We start from the raw sequence: 19,766 nt of genomic DNA on the forward strand, positions 1-19,766 counted from the left end.
CCTGCTTTAGAGTCTGTGTCTCCCTCTCTCTCTGTCCCTCCCCCACTCATGCTCTCTCTGTGTCTCTCAAAAATGAATAAACATTAAAAAAAAATTTTTTTTAAAGAAATAAAATTACTGCCTGGTTTAAAAGATACTGAGATGACAGAGCAAGTCATAATTCTAAATGTCTCATTCATTCCACAACAGTTAAGCGGTTCTATACCATCAAAGGACACTGTAAAAAGTACTTGAAAAACCCATATTTAATCATAAAGCCATGATGATACTCTTGCTATCTTTAGACTATCCTCGTGAAAATTCTTCCCATCATCTTCAGTTTTTGTCCCCAAATAATTGCTCATTGTGCCTTTCTTTGCAAGTGGGGTTTAATCCATCATACAGTATTTTGATGTTTGACTTACAACATTCCTGTGTCTAACTTAACACACTCGTCTTCAATATGAACAAGACCTCAAGTCTCCCCTTTCATTCCTCTTCTGACACTTTCTGCAAAAGAATGCTATATGCCCATTGTTCAAAAGAGGCCAGATGATACGACTGGGACAGATTTGGAGAGTGAAAGAAGGCACACAGAGAGGTCTGGCAAACCAGCTAAGGATGGGACAACTCCCCAGGTCTCCAGAGAGGCTGCTGAGGGGCCCAGACACCAACAAATGCCACCTGCCTATTTTCTGGCTTCAAAAGGCACATACCTTTGAAAGCGACAGAATTTAAGTCCAGTGTGGCACTTTCAGAAAATGGCACCAAAGGTTGGACTATAAATCTTTCTTATTCTCAAGTCACTGGACATTTAAGAGCAAAGATATTGATGGGCTCTTTCTCTCCTTTTCTTCTTCCTTGTAACAGATGTGTGATTCATGGATTGCTCTTTAACGGTCTCCATTTTCGTCTTCTTACTTTTCCTCTGCTTCTGCTTTCTGACAGCTCTGAAAAAGAAGGTGCTGAATTATTTTGTAGAATAAGCATGATGTATGTAATTATGCTGGGATTTAATTAACCAGCTGACCAAATAAGAAAACAGGAGGAAAAGAATTTACTGTATCCTAAGCATAAATCCTCAGAACCCTAATCATAATAACAAGGATGTAGTCTGAGGCCTCACTAAACAATATGCTGGAGTAAAGAAATTTCCTTGACAGACGGTTACTACAGATTCAGAACAATCTATTCGAGTAAACACACCACAGAGGTAAATAGTCAAGCCAGGAAAAACCGCTGCTGTGCTGGAGCGTCCGGTGGCCTCTAACCAGCATGTGGCATCCAAGCACTTGGAATGTGGTGAGGGCGAGTTCGATGTGCTCCCTATGTCAAGTGCACACGGGATGTTGAAGAAAGAATGCAAAATATTTTGCCAATGTTTACATTGATTATGTATTGAAATAATACTTGGGATATAGATCCTTTAAATTGTAAAAACAGTAAAGCCAATGAGTTAGGAGGGTTTTTTTGTTTGGTTGGTTTGTTTTTTTGTTTTTTTGTCTGTTTGTTGGTTTTTGCTGTTGTTTTGGTTTTGGTACGTCTGTACTGCTCAACTCAGCACTTCAATCTCCAAATCCTTGCATTACATTTTTCAGGAAAAGGACCGACGCATTCGACAGTTAGCAGAGGTGGAGAAATGAAATCGCACGATGGAAAAACTGACAACACTTAACGGAGGCCCATCTTATAAGCCCTACGGCTAATTTTCTCTTCCTCGGTGGGTGTAAAAGTCTGGACAAGTGCCACACAGGATGTCCATATTTTGTGGTCCCTGTCTTCTCGAAAGACTAGCTTCAAAACAAACGAGATGGAACTCGCCCCCTGAAAACACTAAAGCACACCAGAACAAAACAGATCCTTAGCTTCTGGTACTCTCTGAACTAAGTTACGGACAATCTATAGCTAAGAAAGATTACTTGTCCGTTCATTCTCTCTCTCCACACTTACAGAATCATGCCATTTATCACATTACAAACCAAGGAAAATGCTGGGGCTGCCAGCACCAGCTAACCTGGAAAATCCCCAAGGCTACCCAGCAGTATCGGTCACGAGATGCACTTCTCCTAAACCACAAGTCCGAGGGAAAAGCTTCCTTCTGATCTGCCCAGGACCAAAACCTAGGAAAGAAGCTCCATAAACAATATATAATCCCTCAGTGGAGCAAACTCAAGCCTCGCTTTCTGTCCACACAACATCTCTATTAAGTGATGGAAATGAGTGGGCATAATCTTTGACTCCAAGGATCTGGGAGACTGAGACAAGGCTGAGGTCACCTTTCCTTTTCCTTCCCCCAGCTTCTTTTTAGGGGAAGAAACTGAGGCTATGAAATCGTCCAATGAAGAAGTGGCAGACCAGCCAGATCCTAGAACCTGTGTTCTTAATTACCTTGATACTATGTACTCTGCTATAAATTATTCAGATATGTAAAATGCTACGCATACAGTAAGCACGAAACAAATACGAGCTGTTATTAGTAGTGCCGCATGACTATTATTCAGACTTTTGCTTGACAACTTTCCCTTTTTCCATATTTAGATTTTGCATTATGGATTCGGATAGCCTACCCGTTCAGAAATAAAACAAATGCTACAGTCATACACTGTTTTGTGCATGTTATATAAACCTCCTTTCCCTCCAGTCATTATTTGAAGTAGGCTAATGTTCTGACAAGGGATGATTTAGCAAACTTAATGAAGTCTAATGTCTGGATGGCAAAGTCAGTGAAGCTGTTTGTGCCTGTATACAGAATTTGAATAAATTTTCTTTGGCTTATCCACTTACAAAAAGAACTAAACACGGACCAGACTTCACTAGAATATATAGTAAACAAAAGCAGAAGAATATGTTCACTTGTTAATATGAATAAACAAAACTTTCCGGAGATAAATTTTTCACATGAGTATAAACTGAACTGATTGAGTATAAATCAATTGTTTTGTTTTGCCTTAAAATTCAATTGACCTAGTAGCTGTTCTCTAAATTATAGGTATTTATGTAATGATAAAAACGATTAACCACAAGAGGGAGCTTGCATCATTCCAGTTCAGGAGCAAAGGCAAATTAAACTCAGAAAAAAACAAATTAATATAAGACAGCTATGAAATATCTTTTATGCCATACATGCTAAAATATAAAATATCTATTTTTTTTTAATGTTTATTTATTTTTGAGAGAGAGAGAGAGAGAGAGAGAGAGAGAGCACGAGCAGGGAAAGGGTAGAGAGGACACGACACACAGAATGTGAAGCAGGCTCTAGGCTCCGAGCTGTCAGCACAGAGCCCAACACGGAGCTCCAACACACGAACCACGAGATCGTGACCTGAGCCGAAGTTTGACACTTAACCGACTGAGTCACCCAGGTGCCTCTATTAAAATTATTTTTTACGATTGTAAAGAAAAAATTTTACCTTGTCAATTTCATTATGAAAAATTTTTGAGAGAAATACCTGAAGATAACTGTCAACAGTTCAGGAGTCTATTCTGAGAAAAAAGTAATACTATTTAAGACTTATCAGGTAGGGGTGCCTGGGTGGCTCAGTTGGTTAAGTGTCTGACTCTTGGTTTAGGCTCAGGTCATGATCTCACGGTTCGTGAGTTCGAGCCCCAAATGGGGCTCTGCACTGACCACTTAGAGCCTGCTTGGGGTTTCTCTCTCCCTCTCTCTCTGCCCCTCCCTGGCTCTTTCTCTCACAAAATAAACATTAAAAAAAAAAGACTTGGGGCACCTGGGTGGCTTAGTTGGTTAAGCGTCTGACTTCAGCTCGTGATCTCACGGCTCATGAGTTCAAGACCTGCTCAGGCTCTGTGCTGACAGCTCAGAGCCTGGAGCCTACTTCAGATTCTGCCTCCATCTCTCTCTGCCTCTCCCCTGCTCACAAACCATCTCTCTCTCTCTTTCTCTCTCTCTCTCTCTCTCTCTCAAATATAAATAAACATTAAAAAAATATATTTAAAAGAAAGACTTATCAGGTATACCACATCCTAATGGATTTGCTCCTTGAATTAAACTTGATAAAATCTAGTACTAAAAAATACTAAATGGTTTCCCTCAACGAAAACAATATAATACTACCAAGCAGACTAGCCAGGGCTGTTGAAGAGCCAACAAAGAGCCTACAATATATAACTAAAATGCAAATTCAGTTTCCATGTATCATACAGATCAAAGTCTGAGCATGTTACTAACTCCGTTTGCAACCAGAATTACCCAGTAAATGGTGCAACAATCCCAGACCAATAGTTTATTGTGTTGTACTTTATTCTTTTTAAAGTTTATTTATTTGAGAAAGAGTGTGCGTGCGTGTGTGTGCATGTGTGTGTGCAAGCGGGGAGAGACAAAGAGAGAGGGAGAAAGAGAATCCCAAGCAGGCTCTGTGCTGTCAGCACAGAGCCCAAAATGGGGCTCACCAACCATGAGACCCTGGCCTGAGCCAAAATCAAGAGTCGGACACTTAACTGACTGAGCCACCCAGGCACCCCGAGTTGTACTTTAATTCTCAAAGGTTTCTAAGAAAAACTCTTTTATAAGATTCTTCAATACATTTCTTAATTTAGCAACTTCCATTTCTACCCTGGATTACTTAATGGAAATAATTGTTCAATTAAATTTGATAAAAAGTAATGGAAAAGTAAAACAGTAGGCAGAATTCAAATAGCTGGACCTCAGTGGAAAAAAATAATTGTCACTGTCCAAAAAAATAAACAAATGGACAAAGAATTCTAATACAATTATAAACAGTTACAATAGCATCAGACATTTCTAATACTAAGAAATATTTTTTTTATCACAAGTCATAAGATAGCTCAAAAATTTTATGCTGATCCCAATTCTCATGTAATGTTAAATTTGGCTATCTGGTTTTCATAACAATAAAAGAAGAAGACTCAATAACTATCATTCCTTTTAGTTTTTTTGGTTTTTTTTTAAGTATTATCATTCAAATCAGCCCAGTTGAAACAGCAGTGGTTTTTCTAAATACACTGTGGTCACTGGGATAACTTTGTTCTGAGTTATAACCAACACCAAATATTGGTGGAAGTGAAAATAATCATAGAAAACAAATGGTAAAAATTAAAATTTTACATATTTAAATATTAATACATCTAAATTTTTTTTCCAAGTCTGCAGAATTTAAAGAGATAGCTTCCATTTTCCAAGGTGTTCACTGTGGGATTACAAATCACATTCCATCTGAAATGCCTTCTCCAGCCTTGCCTATCACGTGTCTGCATCCCAGCTGCCCTGACTTAAATATCATGTCGGTCAATAAAGCCTGAACTCTCAGGGGTACCTGGGTGGCTCAGTCGGTTAAGCATCTGACTTCAGCTCAGGTCATAATCTTGCAGTTTGTGAGTTCGAGCCCCACGTCACGCTCTGTGCTGACAGCTCAGAGCCTGTTGCCTGATTCAGATTCTGTGTCTCCCTCTCTCTGCTCCTCGCCTGTGCGTGCATGAGTGCACTCTCTCTCTCTCTCTCTCTCTCTCTCTCTACCGCTCTCTCTTCCCAATCTCTCTCAAAAATAAACATTAAAAAAATATATATAAAAAACAAAGCTTGAAATCTCTCCCCACAAATTATAATTTCACATGAACCACAAAAGATACAAAGTTAATCAGTTTCTACCTTGTATTTTGGTTATTTTCATGTCTTAAATGTTAGGCTTTTTCATTCATCTTCATGTCCTCACACCACTGTCTACACAAAGGTACATAACAGTAAAAATAGCCAACGATTTCACACTTCTGAATCCTCCAGTGCTCACCTTTGTGGACTGCTTTATACGGATCACATGAGGAAAAGCTTTTTCTAGTCAATAAAAGAATTCAACTTACCTGATCACTTTCTTAGATGCAGTGATCTGAGGACAAGTACTACGTTTATGATCTAATTCACCACAAATAAAGCAGCCGTCTTTAGGGGCCCCGCAGGAATGATCTGGAAGAGCACAGTGACCGCAAAGGCTACAGTGGATCCAGGCTATAAAATAAAAATTGAGTTTTGGAAGAAGTTCATTTAATATAATTTTTCATTTGACCAACCTTTATGATAGAGAGGATGAACCGTGATTACTTCAAATTACCGTGACTGGTTTGCATAGTTGGTTATACTTTGGCTACAGAGGCCAAGGTAAAGAGTCGGAATCCCACATAAACCAGCAAACTTCTTTCTGATACATGGCAACAAATGCAGCCCTTCAAGGAGTCATGAGCGGGAGCCACTGACACCATGGGGGTTGGCTGAGGGACACAGAGCCCTACTAAAATAAGCCAAACCAGGGCACCTGGGTGGCTCAGGCGGTTGAGCATGTGACTCTTGACTTCAGCTCAGGTCCTGATCTCATGGTTCATGGGTTTGAGCCCCACATCAGGCTCTACGCTGCCAGTATGGAGCCTACTTGGGATTCTCTCTCTCTCCCTCTCTCTCTGCCGCTTCCCCATTGCACCACCACCACCACCCCCATCCCTCTCAAAGTAAATAAAAATGTTAAAAAAATAAAATAAATTAAATTAATAAAATAAAATAAGCCAAACCAAATGCCACACTGAAATAGGTTACAGTCATATCTCCCTATAAAGGAGAGAGTGTGCATTTTGGTAACTGCAAAAACTACAAAGCAGGTAAAATCAACGCAGGTGTCTATATTAAGTTTTTTTCTCTTATAGAAACAATTAAATAAAAACCCTATCTGGGTGAAGAAAACCGCTGAAATGTTTTCAAACACTAAGTCTAAATACTTACAAGGTTTTACACACTTTTTGCAGAGAAAGCAATGGTTCCACTTCCTGCCATCCTACAAAAATAATTTTTAAATGATGTTTAATGTATCATAAAAATCAAGTTCCACAATTAAAAATTAAAATGCCTTATTAAAATCTGTGTAAATTATTCACTCCTTATTTCTCACTTTCCTGGGCTTCACAATTAAATACTTTGATTTTAATTTATGCATTTCTCCACTCAACTCAAAGGCCGCCTTGATGGGCCCCAATTTCCTTAACTGGAAAACTAGGGGATTTATCTACATGATCTTGAGTTCAAGCAATCCATACTGCACAAAGAAGGACTCAATGAAAATTTCAAGAGAATTAATGATTCATAACTTTGACATGTCTATGTGGTGTAATCCTTAATAAAATTCGCATTTAAGAATTTTAGATAATTTAGAAAGATAGAGATTACAGGGTACTGTCTGGGTAATGTTAAAACCGGGAAATAGAACTACCTAGAAAAATGTATAAGACACTTTCATGTATAAGGCACATGTCCTATTTAATGAGAATTATAAAGAACAGACTGATGAATCCCAACAGGCTGAGAAATGGAATCCTGTCAGCCCCGAGACACCCCCCCTTTCTAATCCAGCAACCCCTCCCTCCCCATTGAGTAACACCTACTCCGGTTCCTGGGATGGTCATTTCCTTGCTTTTGTTTATTTTTTACCACTTACGTGTGCCTCTCTAAATGATAAAGTCCGGTCTTCCTCATTTTGAGCTTTATATGATCTGGGTGTAATTTTTTTCTTTTAAATAAAGAACACAGAGAATTTCTAAACTGATTGAAAATACATGTAATCAGGTGTGCTGCCACAGTTAAAAACAAGTATAACCCGTCATAAAATTATAGAGTTTTGAAAACTGTACTTTACAATAGTTACAAAAATATAGCCTTTCCTTTGGAGAATGATTTGCGTATATTACCCAAACTGAATTTCCTATGTTCTTTCTGACTGGATTTAGCTAAAACAAATGGGCCAACTTAAGTGTCATCCCACCTCTTTAAAACAATAAACAGGAGGTGTGTCCCTACAGTCCTTCCTTATCTGCAAAAACTGGCAGAGTACCTGGGGCACCTGGGTGGCTCAGTCGGTTGAGCGTTTGACTTTGGCTCAGGTCACGATCTCATGGTTCACGAGTTCGAGCCCTGCATCGGGCTCCATGCTAACAGCTCAGAGCCTCGAGCCTTCTATGGATTCTGTGTCTCCCTCTCTCTCTGACCCTCCCCTGCTCACACTCTGTCTCTCTCTCCCTCAAAGTAAATAAACATTAAAAAAAAAAAATTTTTTTTTAATTAAAGAAAAAAACGAATTCATCCATGCACAGCCCTTAGGAAAGGGCATGGCACATAAAAAGTGCACAGTATGTTACTAACACTTCATTAAAATACCGATGGCATCTAATAGTTCAGTACTTTACCTAAAACACTTTAAATTTATCCCCAACACAATTCAGCACTCATCTCATGCCTTATTTAAAATACTCCTAATTTTAGCAGTCATACAGTCCCATAGCAAAGTGAATTCAAATAACCATTAACGATGATGAATGCAAAGGCTGTTGTACTTTATAATTAGACATAAAATACTCTATTAATGTACATTTAGCAAATGATACTATGGTAATACAAATTATAATATTATCAAAATAACCTTAAGCAAATGTAATGGCTAGTAAGCTAAAATAAAACTAATATATTTAAATAAAAATGCATTCTATAGGAACCTATACCTTGGATGTGCAAGAATTACAGTGCTCACAGTGTTGATTCTCTAGGGAAACATATCGTTGACATAAAGGGCAAAATCTAAGGAGGAAAGAAACAGACTTAACTCAGCTGCATGTTCTCATGAAGATTCACAGAGCAGATAAATGGCACTTGTTACAGAGGTTGGGTGTAATCCAAATGCAATTCAATATAAAATACAGACCAAATTTAAAAGTAACAGAAGAACTATATGAGTCAATATGAGAATCATTTTAATGTTAGATATATGGAACTTTATTTTCAGTGACTCATGTATTTCAAGGCCCCACTATGATCTTACCTGTACCCTTCTTCACTAGGAAGGATTATTTTGCTGGGTGGGATATTGGTGAAAATACGCACAGGAGATTGTTTTCGACCTGTCTTTCCATGTTTATAAAGTGCATGATTATCATAATCTACCTAGAAAGTTAAAAAAAAATTGAAAAAGAACATTTACTCAAATGAGTGAACATCTATGAAGATTCTTTACCAAAAAAGAACAACTAGGAGTTAAACCAAAGTATTTAACAAGAAACTTTCTTTTTAATTGTTTTTAACGTTTGTTTACTTTTGAGAGAGACAAAATGAGTGGGGGAAGGGCAGAGAGCAAGGGAGACACAGAATCTGAAGCAGACTCCAGGCTCTGAGCTGGCAGCACAGAGCCCAATGCGGGGCTTGAACTCACGAACCGGTGAGATCATGACCTGAGCCAAAGTTGGATGCTCAACCGCCTAAGCCACCCAGGGGGCTCTTACGAAAAAATTCTTAAAAGCAAAAGTTTACTTATTAATCAACAGCCTCAGAGAGGCCTCTGTGGAAGTGAAATTTCATTACAGAAAAGGCAAACTTTGTTATGCTAAGTTCATATTGCCCAGTATTGAGAGAACAACTGTAATCTTTCACCCAATACAACAGACTTCACAAGAAGGACTACTATGTAATTAAGAAGTTGGCTTTTGGCACTAAAAAAATTCCACCCCTGAAGACGCGTGCCTGTCAGGTGTCAGGTCAGCGAGTCTCAATCCAGCCTTACTTTGGCCCTCCACCATTCACTATGTGACCTCCCACATCCTGGTAGAGCACAGGTTCAGGGACCAGAGAGTGGCTCTGCCACTCACTTGTTATGACCAGAGGCACCTTCACATAATCCTCACCTGGAAAAGGAGGTTACTGATTTCTGCCCCAGGGGTGCTGTGAAGGTTACACGAGATAATGTGTGTAAAATACTGAGTTCAAAGCCTGGCATGTGGTGGAGACATAGAAAGATGGAGATGAAGAGAGAGTCACAACTATAATTGTGACTGTTTCAAACATTTACGTCTCCTCAACACCCTAACTCGGCTTTCAGCCTTGGCAGCTCATCCTGAAAGTAAGCTGAAGCCAACAGGCACGGCTTCTATAGGCTTCTTGCTCCCGCCTCCTTCTCCAACCTCTCTGTTATCCATACGCATTCTCTCTTTGGCTTTAAACCTGCTCTGAATGCACCTGGTCACTAAGTCCATCTTTCTCTAGATCAGTAATTCTCCAGGTGCGATGCCTGGATTGGCAACACCAGCACTGCCCCTGAGATCTTGCTAGAAAAGCACATTCTCCCCAGCCTAAGACCTAAGAAAACAGAAGTTCTGGGGGTCAGGGCCCGCAATCTGCATTCTTTTTTTTTTTTTTTAACAGGAACTATGTATGTATGTATGTGTGTATATATGTATGTATGTATGTATGTATATGTATTTTTGAGAGACAGAGACAGCATGCACATGAGCAAGGAAAGGGCAGAGAGAGAGAGAGAGAGAGAGAGGAGGACAGAGCATCCCAAGCAGGCTCCATGCTGGCAGCAGAGAGCCCGATGTGGGGCTCGAACTCACGAACTACAAATAATGACCTGAGCTTAACCGATGGAGCCACCCAGGCACCCCCACCCGCTGCTCCACAATCTGTATTCTTAACAAGCCTTCCTGGCACACTAAAATTTGAGAACCGTTGTTCTAGATTATCCACAAGAATACCATGAGATTTTTATAAAGTCAATACAGGCAGAGCCCAACTTTCAAATAAGTTAGACTGGGGCGCCTGGGTGGCGCAGTCGGTTAAGCGTCCGACTTCAGCCAGGTCACGATCTCGCGGTCCGTGAGTTCGAGCCCCGCGTCAGGCTCTGGGCTGATGGCTCAGAGCCTGGAGCCTGTTTCCGATTCTGTGTCTCCCTCTCTCTCTGCCCCTCCCCCGTTCATGCTCTGTCTCTCTCTGTCCCAAAAATAAATAAAAAACGTTGAAAAATAAAACTTTAAAAAAATAAATAAATAAGTTAGACTGAATTGTTTGGATTCTAAACAAGAATACACTTAAGAATTTCATAGAAGAACTGGCTTGCAAGCTAGCTATTTAATAAACAAATCACAAAAATATAAGGACTTAATGACAATGGAAAGAGAGGGCCTTTAATGAGAAATTCCTGAGCTCTCTGTATGGCCCTGCTGTGGCTGGCTATCAGACTAACAGATGAACAAGTTCAGGAAGACTCATCAATAAGCTTCAGCAGTGGGGGGAAAATAAGTGGCACATGAGGAGACCCAGCTAAACAAGGGACAGTTGGGGAGGGGGCGGGGACAAACCCTGGGGGTTCTGGTTAACTGTCAGCATGGTAAGTCCACGGTCTAGCGTGACGGTGTGAGAGCTGACACGGGCTCACAGCTGCCCTATGCAGAAGTGTAATATCATAACAAGGAAAGGATGAAGTTAGATTACATTTGAAGACCTGCATTCAGTCACTGCATATGAAGAGAGACGCTGATAAAACAAGTTCATTTCTACCAAAAGTAATGGGAATGAATAGGATTTGTAGTTTAACGTACTGGGGGTGGTGTTTATTCAGAAAAGCGAACACTGGGAAGATCTGATAGCTGTTTTATAACTGAAGGGGTGTCAGTGGAATCGAAATTAGACTTAGCCTTTATTGCTTTGGAGAATAGAAGTAGGACCAATGGTTAGAAGTTAATGGGGAGCATATTTTATCTCAATATGAGAAAATTTTCTAACGATTAGAGCTATTAAATAAATTGAGTTGCCTTGTAAGGCTGCAGGACTTTGCTCACTGAAAGCATTCAAGTGAGGCCGGTGACTCACTTAGTAGAGACGATTATTATGGTGAAAAGTTAGCCTACGTTACACCCCTCATGTTTCTTTCCAACTTTAAAATTCTATGAATATATGTCACCTATTAGAGGCTAAGATACAAAAGTAGGTTTTACTTCAAAATTACCTTAAAATATTACTGTAGTAGTTTTCTTTTAAACCTATTTAAATTCATAATTTCTCCCTAATACACTCCTCTATGTACTCAATAAAAACATGATACCTTATTAAATTCAACAAAGATATTTTGAGCATTTATGAGTATCATAAGAAAGAAAAAACCTTCCCAAGAGAACCTCAGGAAGATCTTCAAATGTTGGAAAAGAGGACCTTAGAAAAATTTCTAAGAAATGGAATATTCCATGCAACACAACGGATGGCAGATAGAAGAGAGGGAAAAAAAAGAACAATCTCTTTATGGCTACCCCAGGAGTTGGAGAATGTATGTGTCAGGAAGGTGGTTGATTGCTTGATTTTGCATAACCTAATTGAGATTATTATTATTTTTAAATGCGGGTTTGTTGTGCTAATTAACTATAAACATATGGTATGTAAAATGCATGCTGCTAGGGTAAATTAATGTACCTCTAACATACATCCATATTTCATAGCTTCATCCACACAAATAAACGTCCTATGGAAGGAAGCGCTGTAAAGCAAACACAATTTTGCAAATTGCATATCACTAGTGGTAGAGCTGATACACCATTTTCCCATCATTATCTCTGACATTTCACTCACAATGATGATGAGAGGCATTTTCAAATAGAAAATTTCTCCCATGGAACTGATTAATGTGATGAAGTACTGTATAGAAATGAGGGAAAGCACAAAATCTCTGCAGTTCTTAACTTTTAATTTTATCTATACGCAAATTTCTTCTGTAACATGAGACTGGAACTGGTTATACAGACACCAAGACGTTCAAGTCAACAGACATTTATTTTGCACCTACTATGTCTTAGGCATCCCTCCAGGAAACAAAGATTAAAAAGACACAGTACTTGTATTTATTTTCCCATTCCCTAAGGACTATAATCTATTTATTTAATTTCAGTGTATCAAAAGGTCTGAAGTGAACTCTTCAGCTCCATCAACCAATTTCCACCAGAGCAATAAGGTCTTTTAGTCATATTCCCCATATCCCATGTACCTCTTATTTAAAATTATAGGGGTGCCGGGGCGCCTGGGTGGCTCAGTCAGTTAAGCGTCTGACTTCAGCTCAGGTCATGATCTCGCGGTCTGTGGGTTCGAGCCCCGCGTCAGGCTCTGTGCTGACAACTCAGAGCCTGGAGCCTGCTTCGATTCTGTGTCTCCCTCTCTCTCTGACCTTCCCCCATTCATGCTCTGTCTCTGTCTCTCTCTCTCAAAAATAAAAAAAAAAAAAAACATAAAAAATAGTTTTAATAAAACATTATATACATACAATATATATTTTAATATATGATATATATACATATTATCCCCCTTGTCACTCCAAACCCTTTACATGTTTGTTTATTACATATCAAGTTTTAAGAATTTCAGTTGCCATCCTGTAAAATTTGCAATCATTTGCCAGAAATTCCTGTGAAAATATCTTCATTTCTGAACATGAAAATAAAAATTTCAAAAAAGTTTAACACAGGATGATTTTTTTAAAGATAGCTTAAAAAAAAAAAGCGAAGTTTGTACTTATAACAATCCAAACAAATGTCCCAGATGAAGTAGAAACAAGAGATCATTGCATGTTCGCAGTGGAAGGGAAGTGAGGTGATCTAGTTCAGATACGGTAAATACAGGACCCGAATGCCACTACTCCCTGACCCTGTCCCTGTGGGAGACATCACTAATCAATCACACACTACTCGCTGCCACTAGGCATGGTATTCTCAACAAATTCTCCAGAAAGTCACTACCAATTTATCAGGCTTACCACTAAAGCACTAAAAGTGAAACTTATCTGCCCTCTCTTTTCTGATTCAATCATTTTATTTTATAGGTAAGGAAACAGAGACCAGGAAAGATAAACTGACTTCTTCCAAGATTAAAGAGCCTCTAAAAGGCAGTATGCTAGGACTCACACTTCTGACTGTGAATCAAAATTTCTTCTCATTATCACATCCTTCCTTTCTAATCTGCCCTTAATAGAACTTTTAGTTTTCTAGGTCTTTGATGATTATTTTATTCTGTAGTCATCAAGTGCTTTATCATTGAAGAGTCTGACTTATATTTTATGAAGATTTGCAGCATTTCTGCATTCTTCTTACCCGAAAAGTATTTCAAAAAAAAGAGATTTAGTGATTTTTTTTTTTTTTTTTTTTTTACTGTATTATGGTTTGGGAGCTTATAATCATCTTGGGCAATGTGAGAAAGAAGGTCTAATCAAGGTCTATGGCAAAAGACCTGTGAAGGAGGACAAGAGACTTTCAAAATTTCATTTGATGCAGGCAGCTAATATACAAGAAAATAAACTACCACAAAGTAAGGTTAAAATAACAAGAGAAAGAAAAGAAAGAAAATAAAAGTGTCAGAAAGGATAATAATAGAAAATCCAGAAAAAAAAATCAAAAGGAAGGAAGGAAGGAAGGAAGGAAGGAAGGAAGGAAGGAAGGAAGGAAGGAAGGAAGGAAGGAAAGAAGGAAGGAAGGAAGGAAGGAAGGAAGGAAGGAAGAAAGGCAGGCCATCAAGGTAAGATACAACAAATCAGGTTTATAAACACAATGGGAGATACGGTGAAAATCAATTTCTCCATCTGAGCATATAAAGGGCAGTGGTGTTCTGATCTTTAGTAGAAATCAGGAAAAACAAAGATTTTTCTTTGTTTCACAGATTGTATTCTAATTTTCCTTTTCAAAGTTTGGCTTTCTCTTTACCAAAAAGACTACTTTTTACCCTGATACATATGGCCTAATTAGAAACTTTTTTCACCAATACAATGAATTGTATAATTATCATTTTTTTAATGTTCAGTTATTTTTGAGAGAGAGCGCGCACGTGTGCAAGGGAGGCATAGAGAGATGGCGCATCCCAAGCAGGCTCCTCACTGTCAGTGCAGAGCCGGACGCAGGGCTCGATGTCATGAAATGTGCGATCATGACCCGAGCCGAAATCAAGAGTCAGACGTTTAACCAACTGAGCCACCGGGCTCCCCTGGATAATTATTTTTTATAAGCTTGGACCTTGGAACGATTTCTCAACAGCGAGACTCCAGTATTCCCACAGGTTCCTTCCTAGTAACACAGGCTGTCAAAACAAACAATGACTGGTTTCTCCACAGTAACTTCTCTCATCCACTCTACTCTTGATCTGCCTTCTTTGGGCTCCTTGCCATTTCAAACTCTTGCCCTTAGTGAAAACTGGAAGGGCGCCTGGGTGGCTCAGTTGGTTAGGCGTCTGACTTCGGCTCAGGTCATGATCTCACAGTTCATGGGTTCAAGTGCTGAATCAAGCCGCTTCAGATCCTCTGTTTCTTCCTCTCTGTGTCCCTCCCCTGCTCACGCCCTCTCTCAAAAATAAACATTAAAAAATAAATAAACATGAATGGACCAGTTTTCTGAGGGACCTTACGTTTTGCAAATTTAATGTTTCAGATACTGTACAAAAAACAAAAAAAAAAACGCCCGAAAGAAGAGTTTTACCCCCACCTTGGGACTGTCTGAATGGTGACAATAAAGTGATGGTCACAACAATGCTGAGACCAATAGCCTTTAATCTACATTTGCTGTGCGTCAGGGACGAGGCTAAGCCTTTTTGTGTGTTATATAATTCTCAAAACCTTATGAGGCAGATAGATTATTACTCTGCTCATTTAATAGGTCACATGGGCTACAGAGAGTTAGATAAAAGGTACAGGCCTAGCTAGTAAGGGGCAGAACCAGGATTAAAACCCAGTTCCTTTTCAACTCTGGAGTTCACACTGGTTTTCAGACAGTTATTTATTCAACGTGCATAAGGCACCCACTATTGTGCCAAACATCGTGCCACATGATTCTTCACTGTCAAAGGCAGCAGGCGCTCCTGCCAACTGAGAAGTTTCCTTGGTTAACATCTTTAGGATATGGCCGCTATCTCTGCTCTGCAAATGTCCACACTAGAGGCACCTCTCAGACAAGAAACAGAAAACTGTGTGTCCTAAAAAGGAAAGTAAACCGGAATCGGGAAGAATTATGACATAGACTTTGCCTAAAGCAGAGCTTGAGAATTCAAAGTTAAAATGGTTTGTGTAGATACGCTTTTGGAAAGGAACCTGGTAATATGGCTCAGAAGCCATAGAAATGTCCATTAAATTCGATAACATAATGTTTGGAATTCTATTTCGGTTTTGGAAATTTATTTTAAGGACGTTGTGTAAAATATGGAAAAAATTATTTGAATAAAAGGTGTTTATGGCAGTGGTATTTATAGTGCCTTAAAGGTGGAAGCAATCTGAGTCCAAAAAAAAAAAAAAAAGAATGATAACAATTGATAACATAACTTGCTAATGAGATAATTTAAAGTGATTAAAAGCATAAAAACTATGGCGCTACACTTACAAATGTACACGTACATAAGACACAGGGGGGAAAACAGAATTCAGATTTGTCTGCTATGATGACAAACACGGAAAATTATGATATTTGCTATTTGGGATAGAATCACAGGTAGGGTCTATCCTCTCATTTTTGGTAACACTGTTTCTGAAAGAAACATAACAACTTTTTTCACATGGTAATTTTCATCACTCTCATGATAAATGTCTTCAAGATTAGAAAGCTCAGATCCAAGCACTAGCTTGTAACAAGTAGGGAAGACATTTTCAGTTCTATGGCTGAAAAGCCTTCATAAAGGTAGTCCGTTGCTCCGCAGCTCAAATAGAAAAATATCACTACAAAAGAGGAAGCAGTGGCCACTTGGTGACCACACATGGTGATGGTGACAATCGGGTTAACTTCAGAACCCAAGGGAATGAATACAGGAAAGTGGACATTAAAGCAGAAGGAGTTGAGGGCAGAGATGGGAGGGCGGGCTGGTCAATTCCACCCTGAAATCAGCACACTCACCCCCACACACAGACCTCAGCATCTCTGCCTCTCTGACATGCTGCTACCTGGGACACGCCTCCCTTCAGAGCTCCTGGCATCCTCTGAGTGACACAGTAAAGTGTACATGACATGCCACCAACCAGAAAAGCGACTTACTTCTCTACAACCTCTGAACAGACAAAAATCCCCGTTCCTAACAATGACTCTGAGGTTCTGTGGCATCTTCTGGTGATGATAAAGGTTAGGTCAGTCGGTCTAAAACCTAGTTACACTGCAGAATCACCCGGAAAGCCTGGGAAAATGTGGTTTCTTCGGGCTTTACTCTCTAATTTTGATTTAGTTGGTTTATTTTGGTACCTAAGAATCTATATTTTTAATCAGCGCCCTAAAATTACAATTAGGAACCTCTGGACTAAGCTACATATGGTACAATTTTAGTGTTTAATACAGCTTATAATATTTTCATATGCTAAACCTGATGGATAGTCTGATCAGAATATTTACTTAAGCATTCCTCGGTCATGCCCGAAAACAGAATATTTACTATACCTGGTAATCCAGCATGCAGAAGCTTGGAAAAAACTGACGAATTCGGGATTCAAAAAAATAGGGGAAAATCCAGAATACAGGTAGTTCTTTGTGACTGCTATCTAATGGATCAAAAAAAAAAAAAAAAGGAAAAGAAAATAAGAAGTTTAAATTAAAAAAAATAAAACAGCTATAATTGAAAAACTTCTGATACTGGGAGAAATTGCAAACATCCAATGCATTTAAATCATACAAAAGAAGAGAATGTTCACTAGACTGCCATTTACAACCTGATCTTTCCCAAGAGCCAGTGGAAATGTTCTTTTAGATCTAAACACAGCTATAAAGGAAATGTAAAAGGAATCCTTACACACATATCACTCTATTCCAGTAAAGGCAAAGATATCACCAGTAAAGTGGGAGATGAAAGGGAGCATCACGTGAGGAGCAAGGTGGCTGTGCTGTGGGGCAGGAAGCACGGGCCAGAAGGCAGAGGCCGGAAGGCAGAACACAGCTCTGCCACAACTCGTTATGTGCTTTTCCGGGGTGAATCAATTCTTTCCCAAATCATGGAAGATTCTTAAAAACAATTTTATCCACATTAACTTTGATGACAGACTGGGGATATGGCTGTTAATTGCAGAGCACCCAGTAGAGGCTGAGCACAATACTAGGTACTTTCTATACATTATCTCCTTACAATAACCCTTAGAGTTAGATGTTAACAACCCCATTTATAGCCAGGGCAACTGAAGCCATAAGATTTAGGTATTTTGTTCAAGTTCATGCGGCCAATAAGTGGCAGAACTGAAATTCAAGACCACTGAGCTCTTTATTGCTTCCCCAATAACGCTGACTTTATCTATTCTGATAAGTGGACTTAAGATCTGAAAATAAGTGGAATACTTAATACTGTAAGTCATGTTTTAGATTTCGTTTGATTCTCTCTCCAAAGCACAAGCACAATTAACGAAGAAGCCTGGCGCTCTTACAGTTTATCAACTTGCAAGCTGGAAGCTAAAAAATGATTGTACCAACTAATTAGATAATTACATAAAATACTTCAAAGGCCTAAGCCACTTTAAAATGAATAATAACCCCCCGCCATTAACGCACCTCTATCTACGTGGGTATCTATCGCTGATAACCACTGTAAGGCCAGCGCACGTCCGATCTTTCTACCCCAATCTTGGCACAGTTTAGAGCTCTGGGCCACAGGCTGGGTGACCTCCAGGAGCTTTGGGCAGGACTTTAGGAACATGGAATGTAAGATCCACGAGGACAGGGAAATGTGCCCATCTCGCATGGTACTCTATTCCCAGCACCCAAACAGTACCCAGTACTCCGTAAATATCTATTAAATAAATGACAACGGTTTACTGCGATTCTTCATAATGTCCCCTTATGCTCACCTGCAAGTCATTTTGAGAACACATGATTAGGAAAATACAAAGTGTATCATGATAATGAAGTGTGCCACATTCTCAAATGAGCCCGTTTTAGAAAAACACAAGAACCCAAGACATGTATATTTTATCAGAGCTCTGATTCACTGAGCTCTGCTAATATTTGACAGGAAGTAGATACACAGATACATGTTTGTTTTGCAGTAAGTAATAAATTACACACCTTGGCTTTGACCTTCTTTCCACATAGCAATTAACTTCTTGAATGTAACAGCCAGAGGTTCAACCAAGCCACCAAAAGGAGGATCTGTCACCATAATGACTCCCTCACCTTTATCTTCCTGTAAAAATGTTCTGCATACTTCAAGGGCAGCCTGGAACAAATAAAAATTCATTTCTAAATGAGGACGAGAGGGAGGCACTTCATCCTATCTGGAGGATGTATTAGGCTCGGTCCTCCTGTTTGTACTGAAACTTCACCCATCCTGCCACCTCAGAGTCCCTCGGTGACATCCAGAAGCCTCTCTCATTCAGCCCCCAGAAGATTTTATCTTTGGGCTCCTTGATAAGTGGGTTTTTTAAATTGCAAATTCAAACACCATCACTATCAGAGGACTACACATTTCAAATGGTTAAATTAAAAAACTAAATTTAGTAACCTAAAAGAGAAAAACTCATTACCCATGAAGACTATCTAAAACGCTAAATTCAATTCCACAAACAGAAGCGGGGACTGAGCTAAACACTGGAGACACAAAGACGAATAAGACAGACTCTTTTCCTATCTGGTTTGTCCACCACCATGAGTTCAGTTTAATAGGAGCTACACGTCACCAGTTTCCATGCATGTGTTCTTGAGCACCGGGTATATGACAAATGTATTCGGACATGCACAGTACGTAAATAAATGAAAGACGACAAATAACAAAGCTTATCAAGGCTGGGAAACCATGCTATTAACGCATTTTCCCAACAGACTAATTGTTTTCAGTCATTGTAAAGTTAACATTAACCACTGTCTAGGATATTTATTATTTTTTGCTTTGGGAGAAGTTAGTAAGAAATATACCTATGATACTAACTCCAGTCTACCGACTTTGTAGTAGTTTTCAAGTACTCATCTATAAAAGCAAATCAACACACTATAAAAATGGCCTAAGACTTTAAAGTTTAATGGCGTTTTAAACTTTAATCAGC

General features: G+C 39.2%; 1 protein-coding gene across 1 annotated transcript in view; it reads right to left on the reverse strand.

Moving 5' to 3' along the window:
* Positions 1-227: 227 nt before the first annotated feature.
* Positions 228-19,766, reverse strand: part of ZCCHC4 (zinc finger CCHC-type containing 4) — a 51,756-nt gene continuing 32,217 nt past the window's right edge. The window contains exons 7-13 of the mRNA XM_040486714.1: positions 18,793-18,943; positions 17,185-17,285; positions 8,805-8,926; positions 8,488-8,563; positions 6,722-6,773; positions 5,815-5,959; positions 228-929 (exon numbers count right to left, since the gene is read on the reverse strand). Of these exons, the coding sequence (XP_040342648.1) occupies positions 794-929; positions 5,815-5,959; positions 6,722-6,773; positions 8,488-8,563; positions 8,805-8,926; positions 17,185-17,285; positions 18,793-18,943 (783 nt within the window). The 3' untranslated portion in view covers positions 228-793. The remainder of the gene's footprint in view (positions 930-5,814; positions 5,960-6,721; positions 6,774-8,487; positions 8,564-8,804; positions 8,927-17,184; positions 17,286-18,792; positions 18,944-19,766) is intronic.

This window comes from Herpailurus yagouaroundi, unplaced genomic scaffold, assembly GCF_014898765.1.
Source record: "Herpailurus yagouaroundi ecotype Mexico unplaced genomic scaffold, PumYag 28, whole genome shotgun sequence".
NCBI classification, from domain to species: domain Eukaryota; kingdom Metazoa; phylum Chordata; class Mammalia; order Carnivora; family Felidae; genus Herpailurus; species Herpailurus yagouaroundi.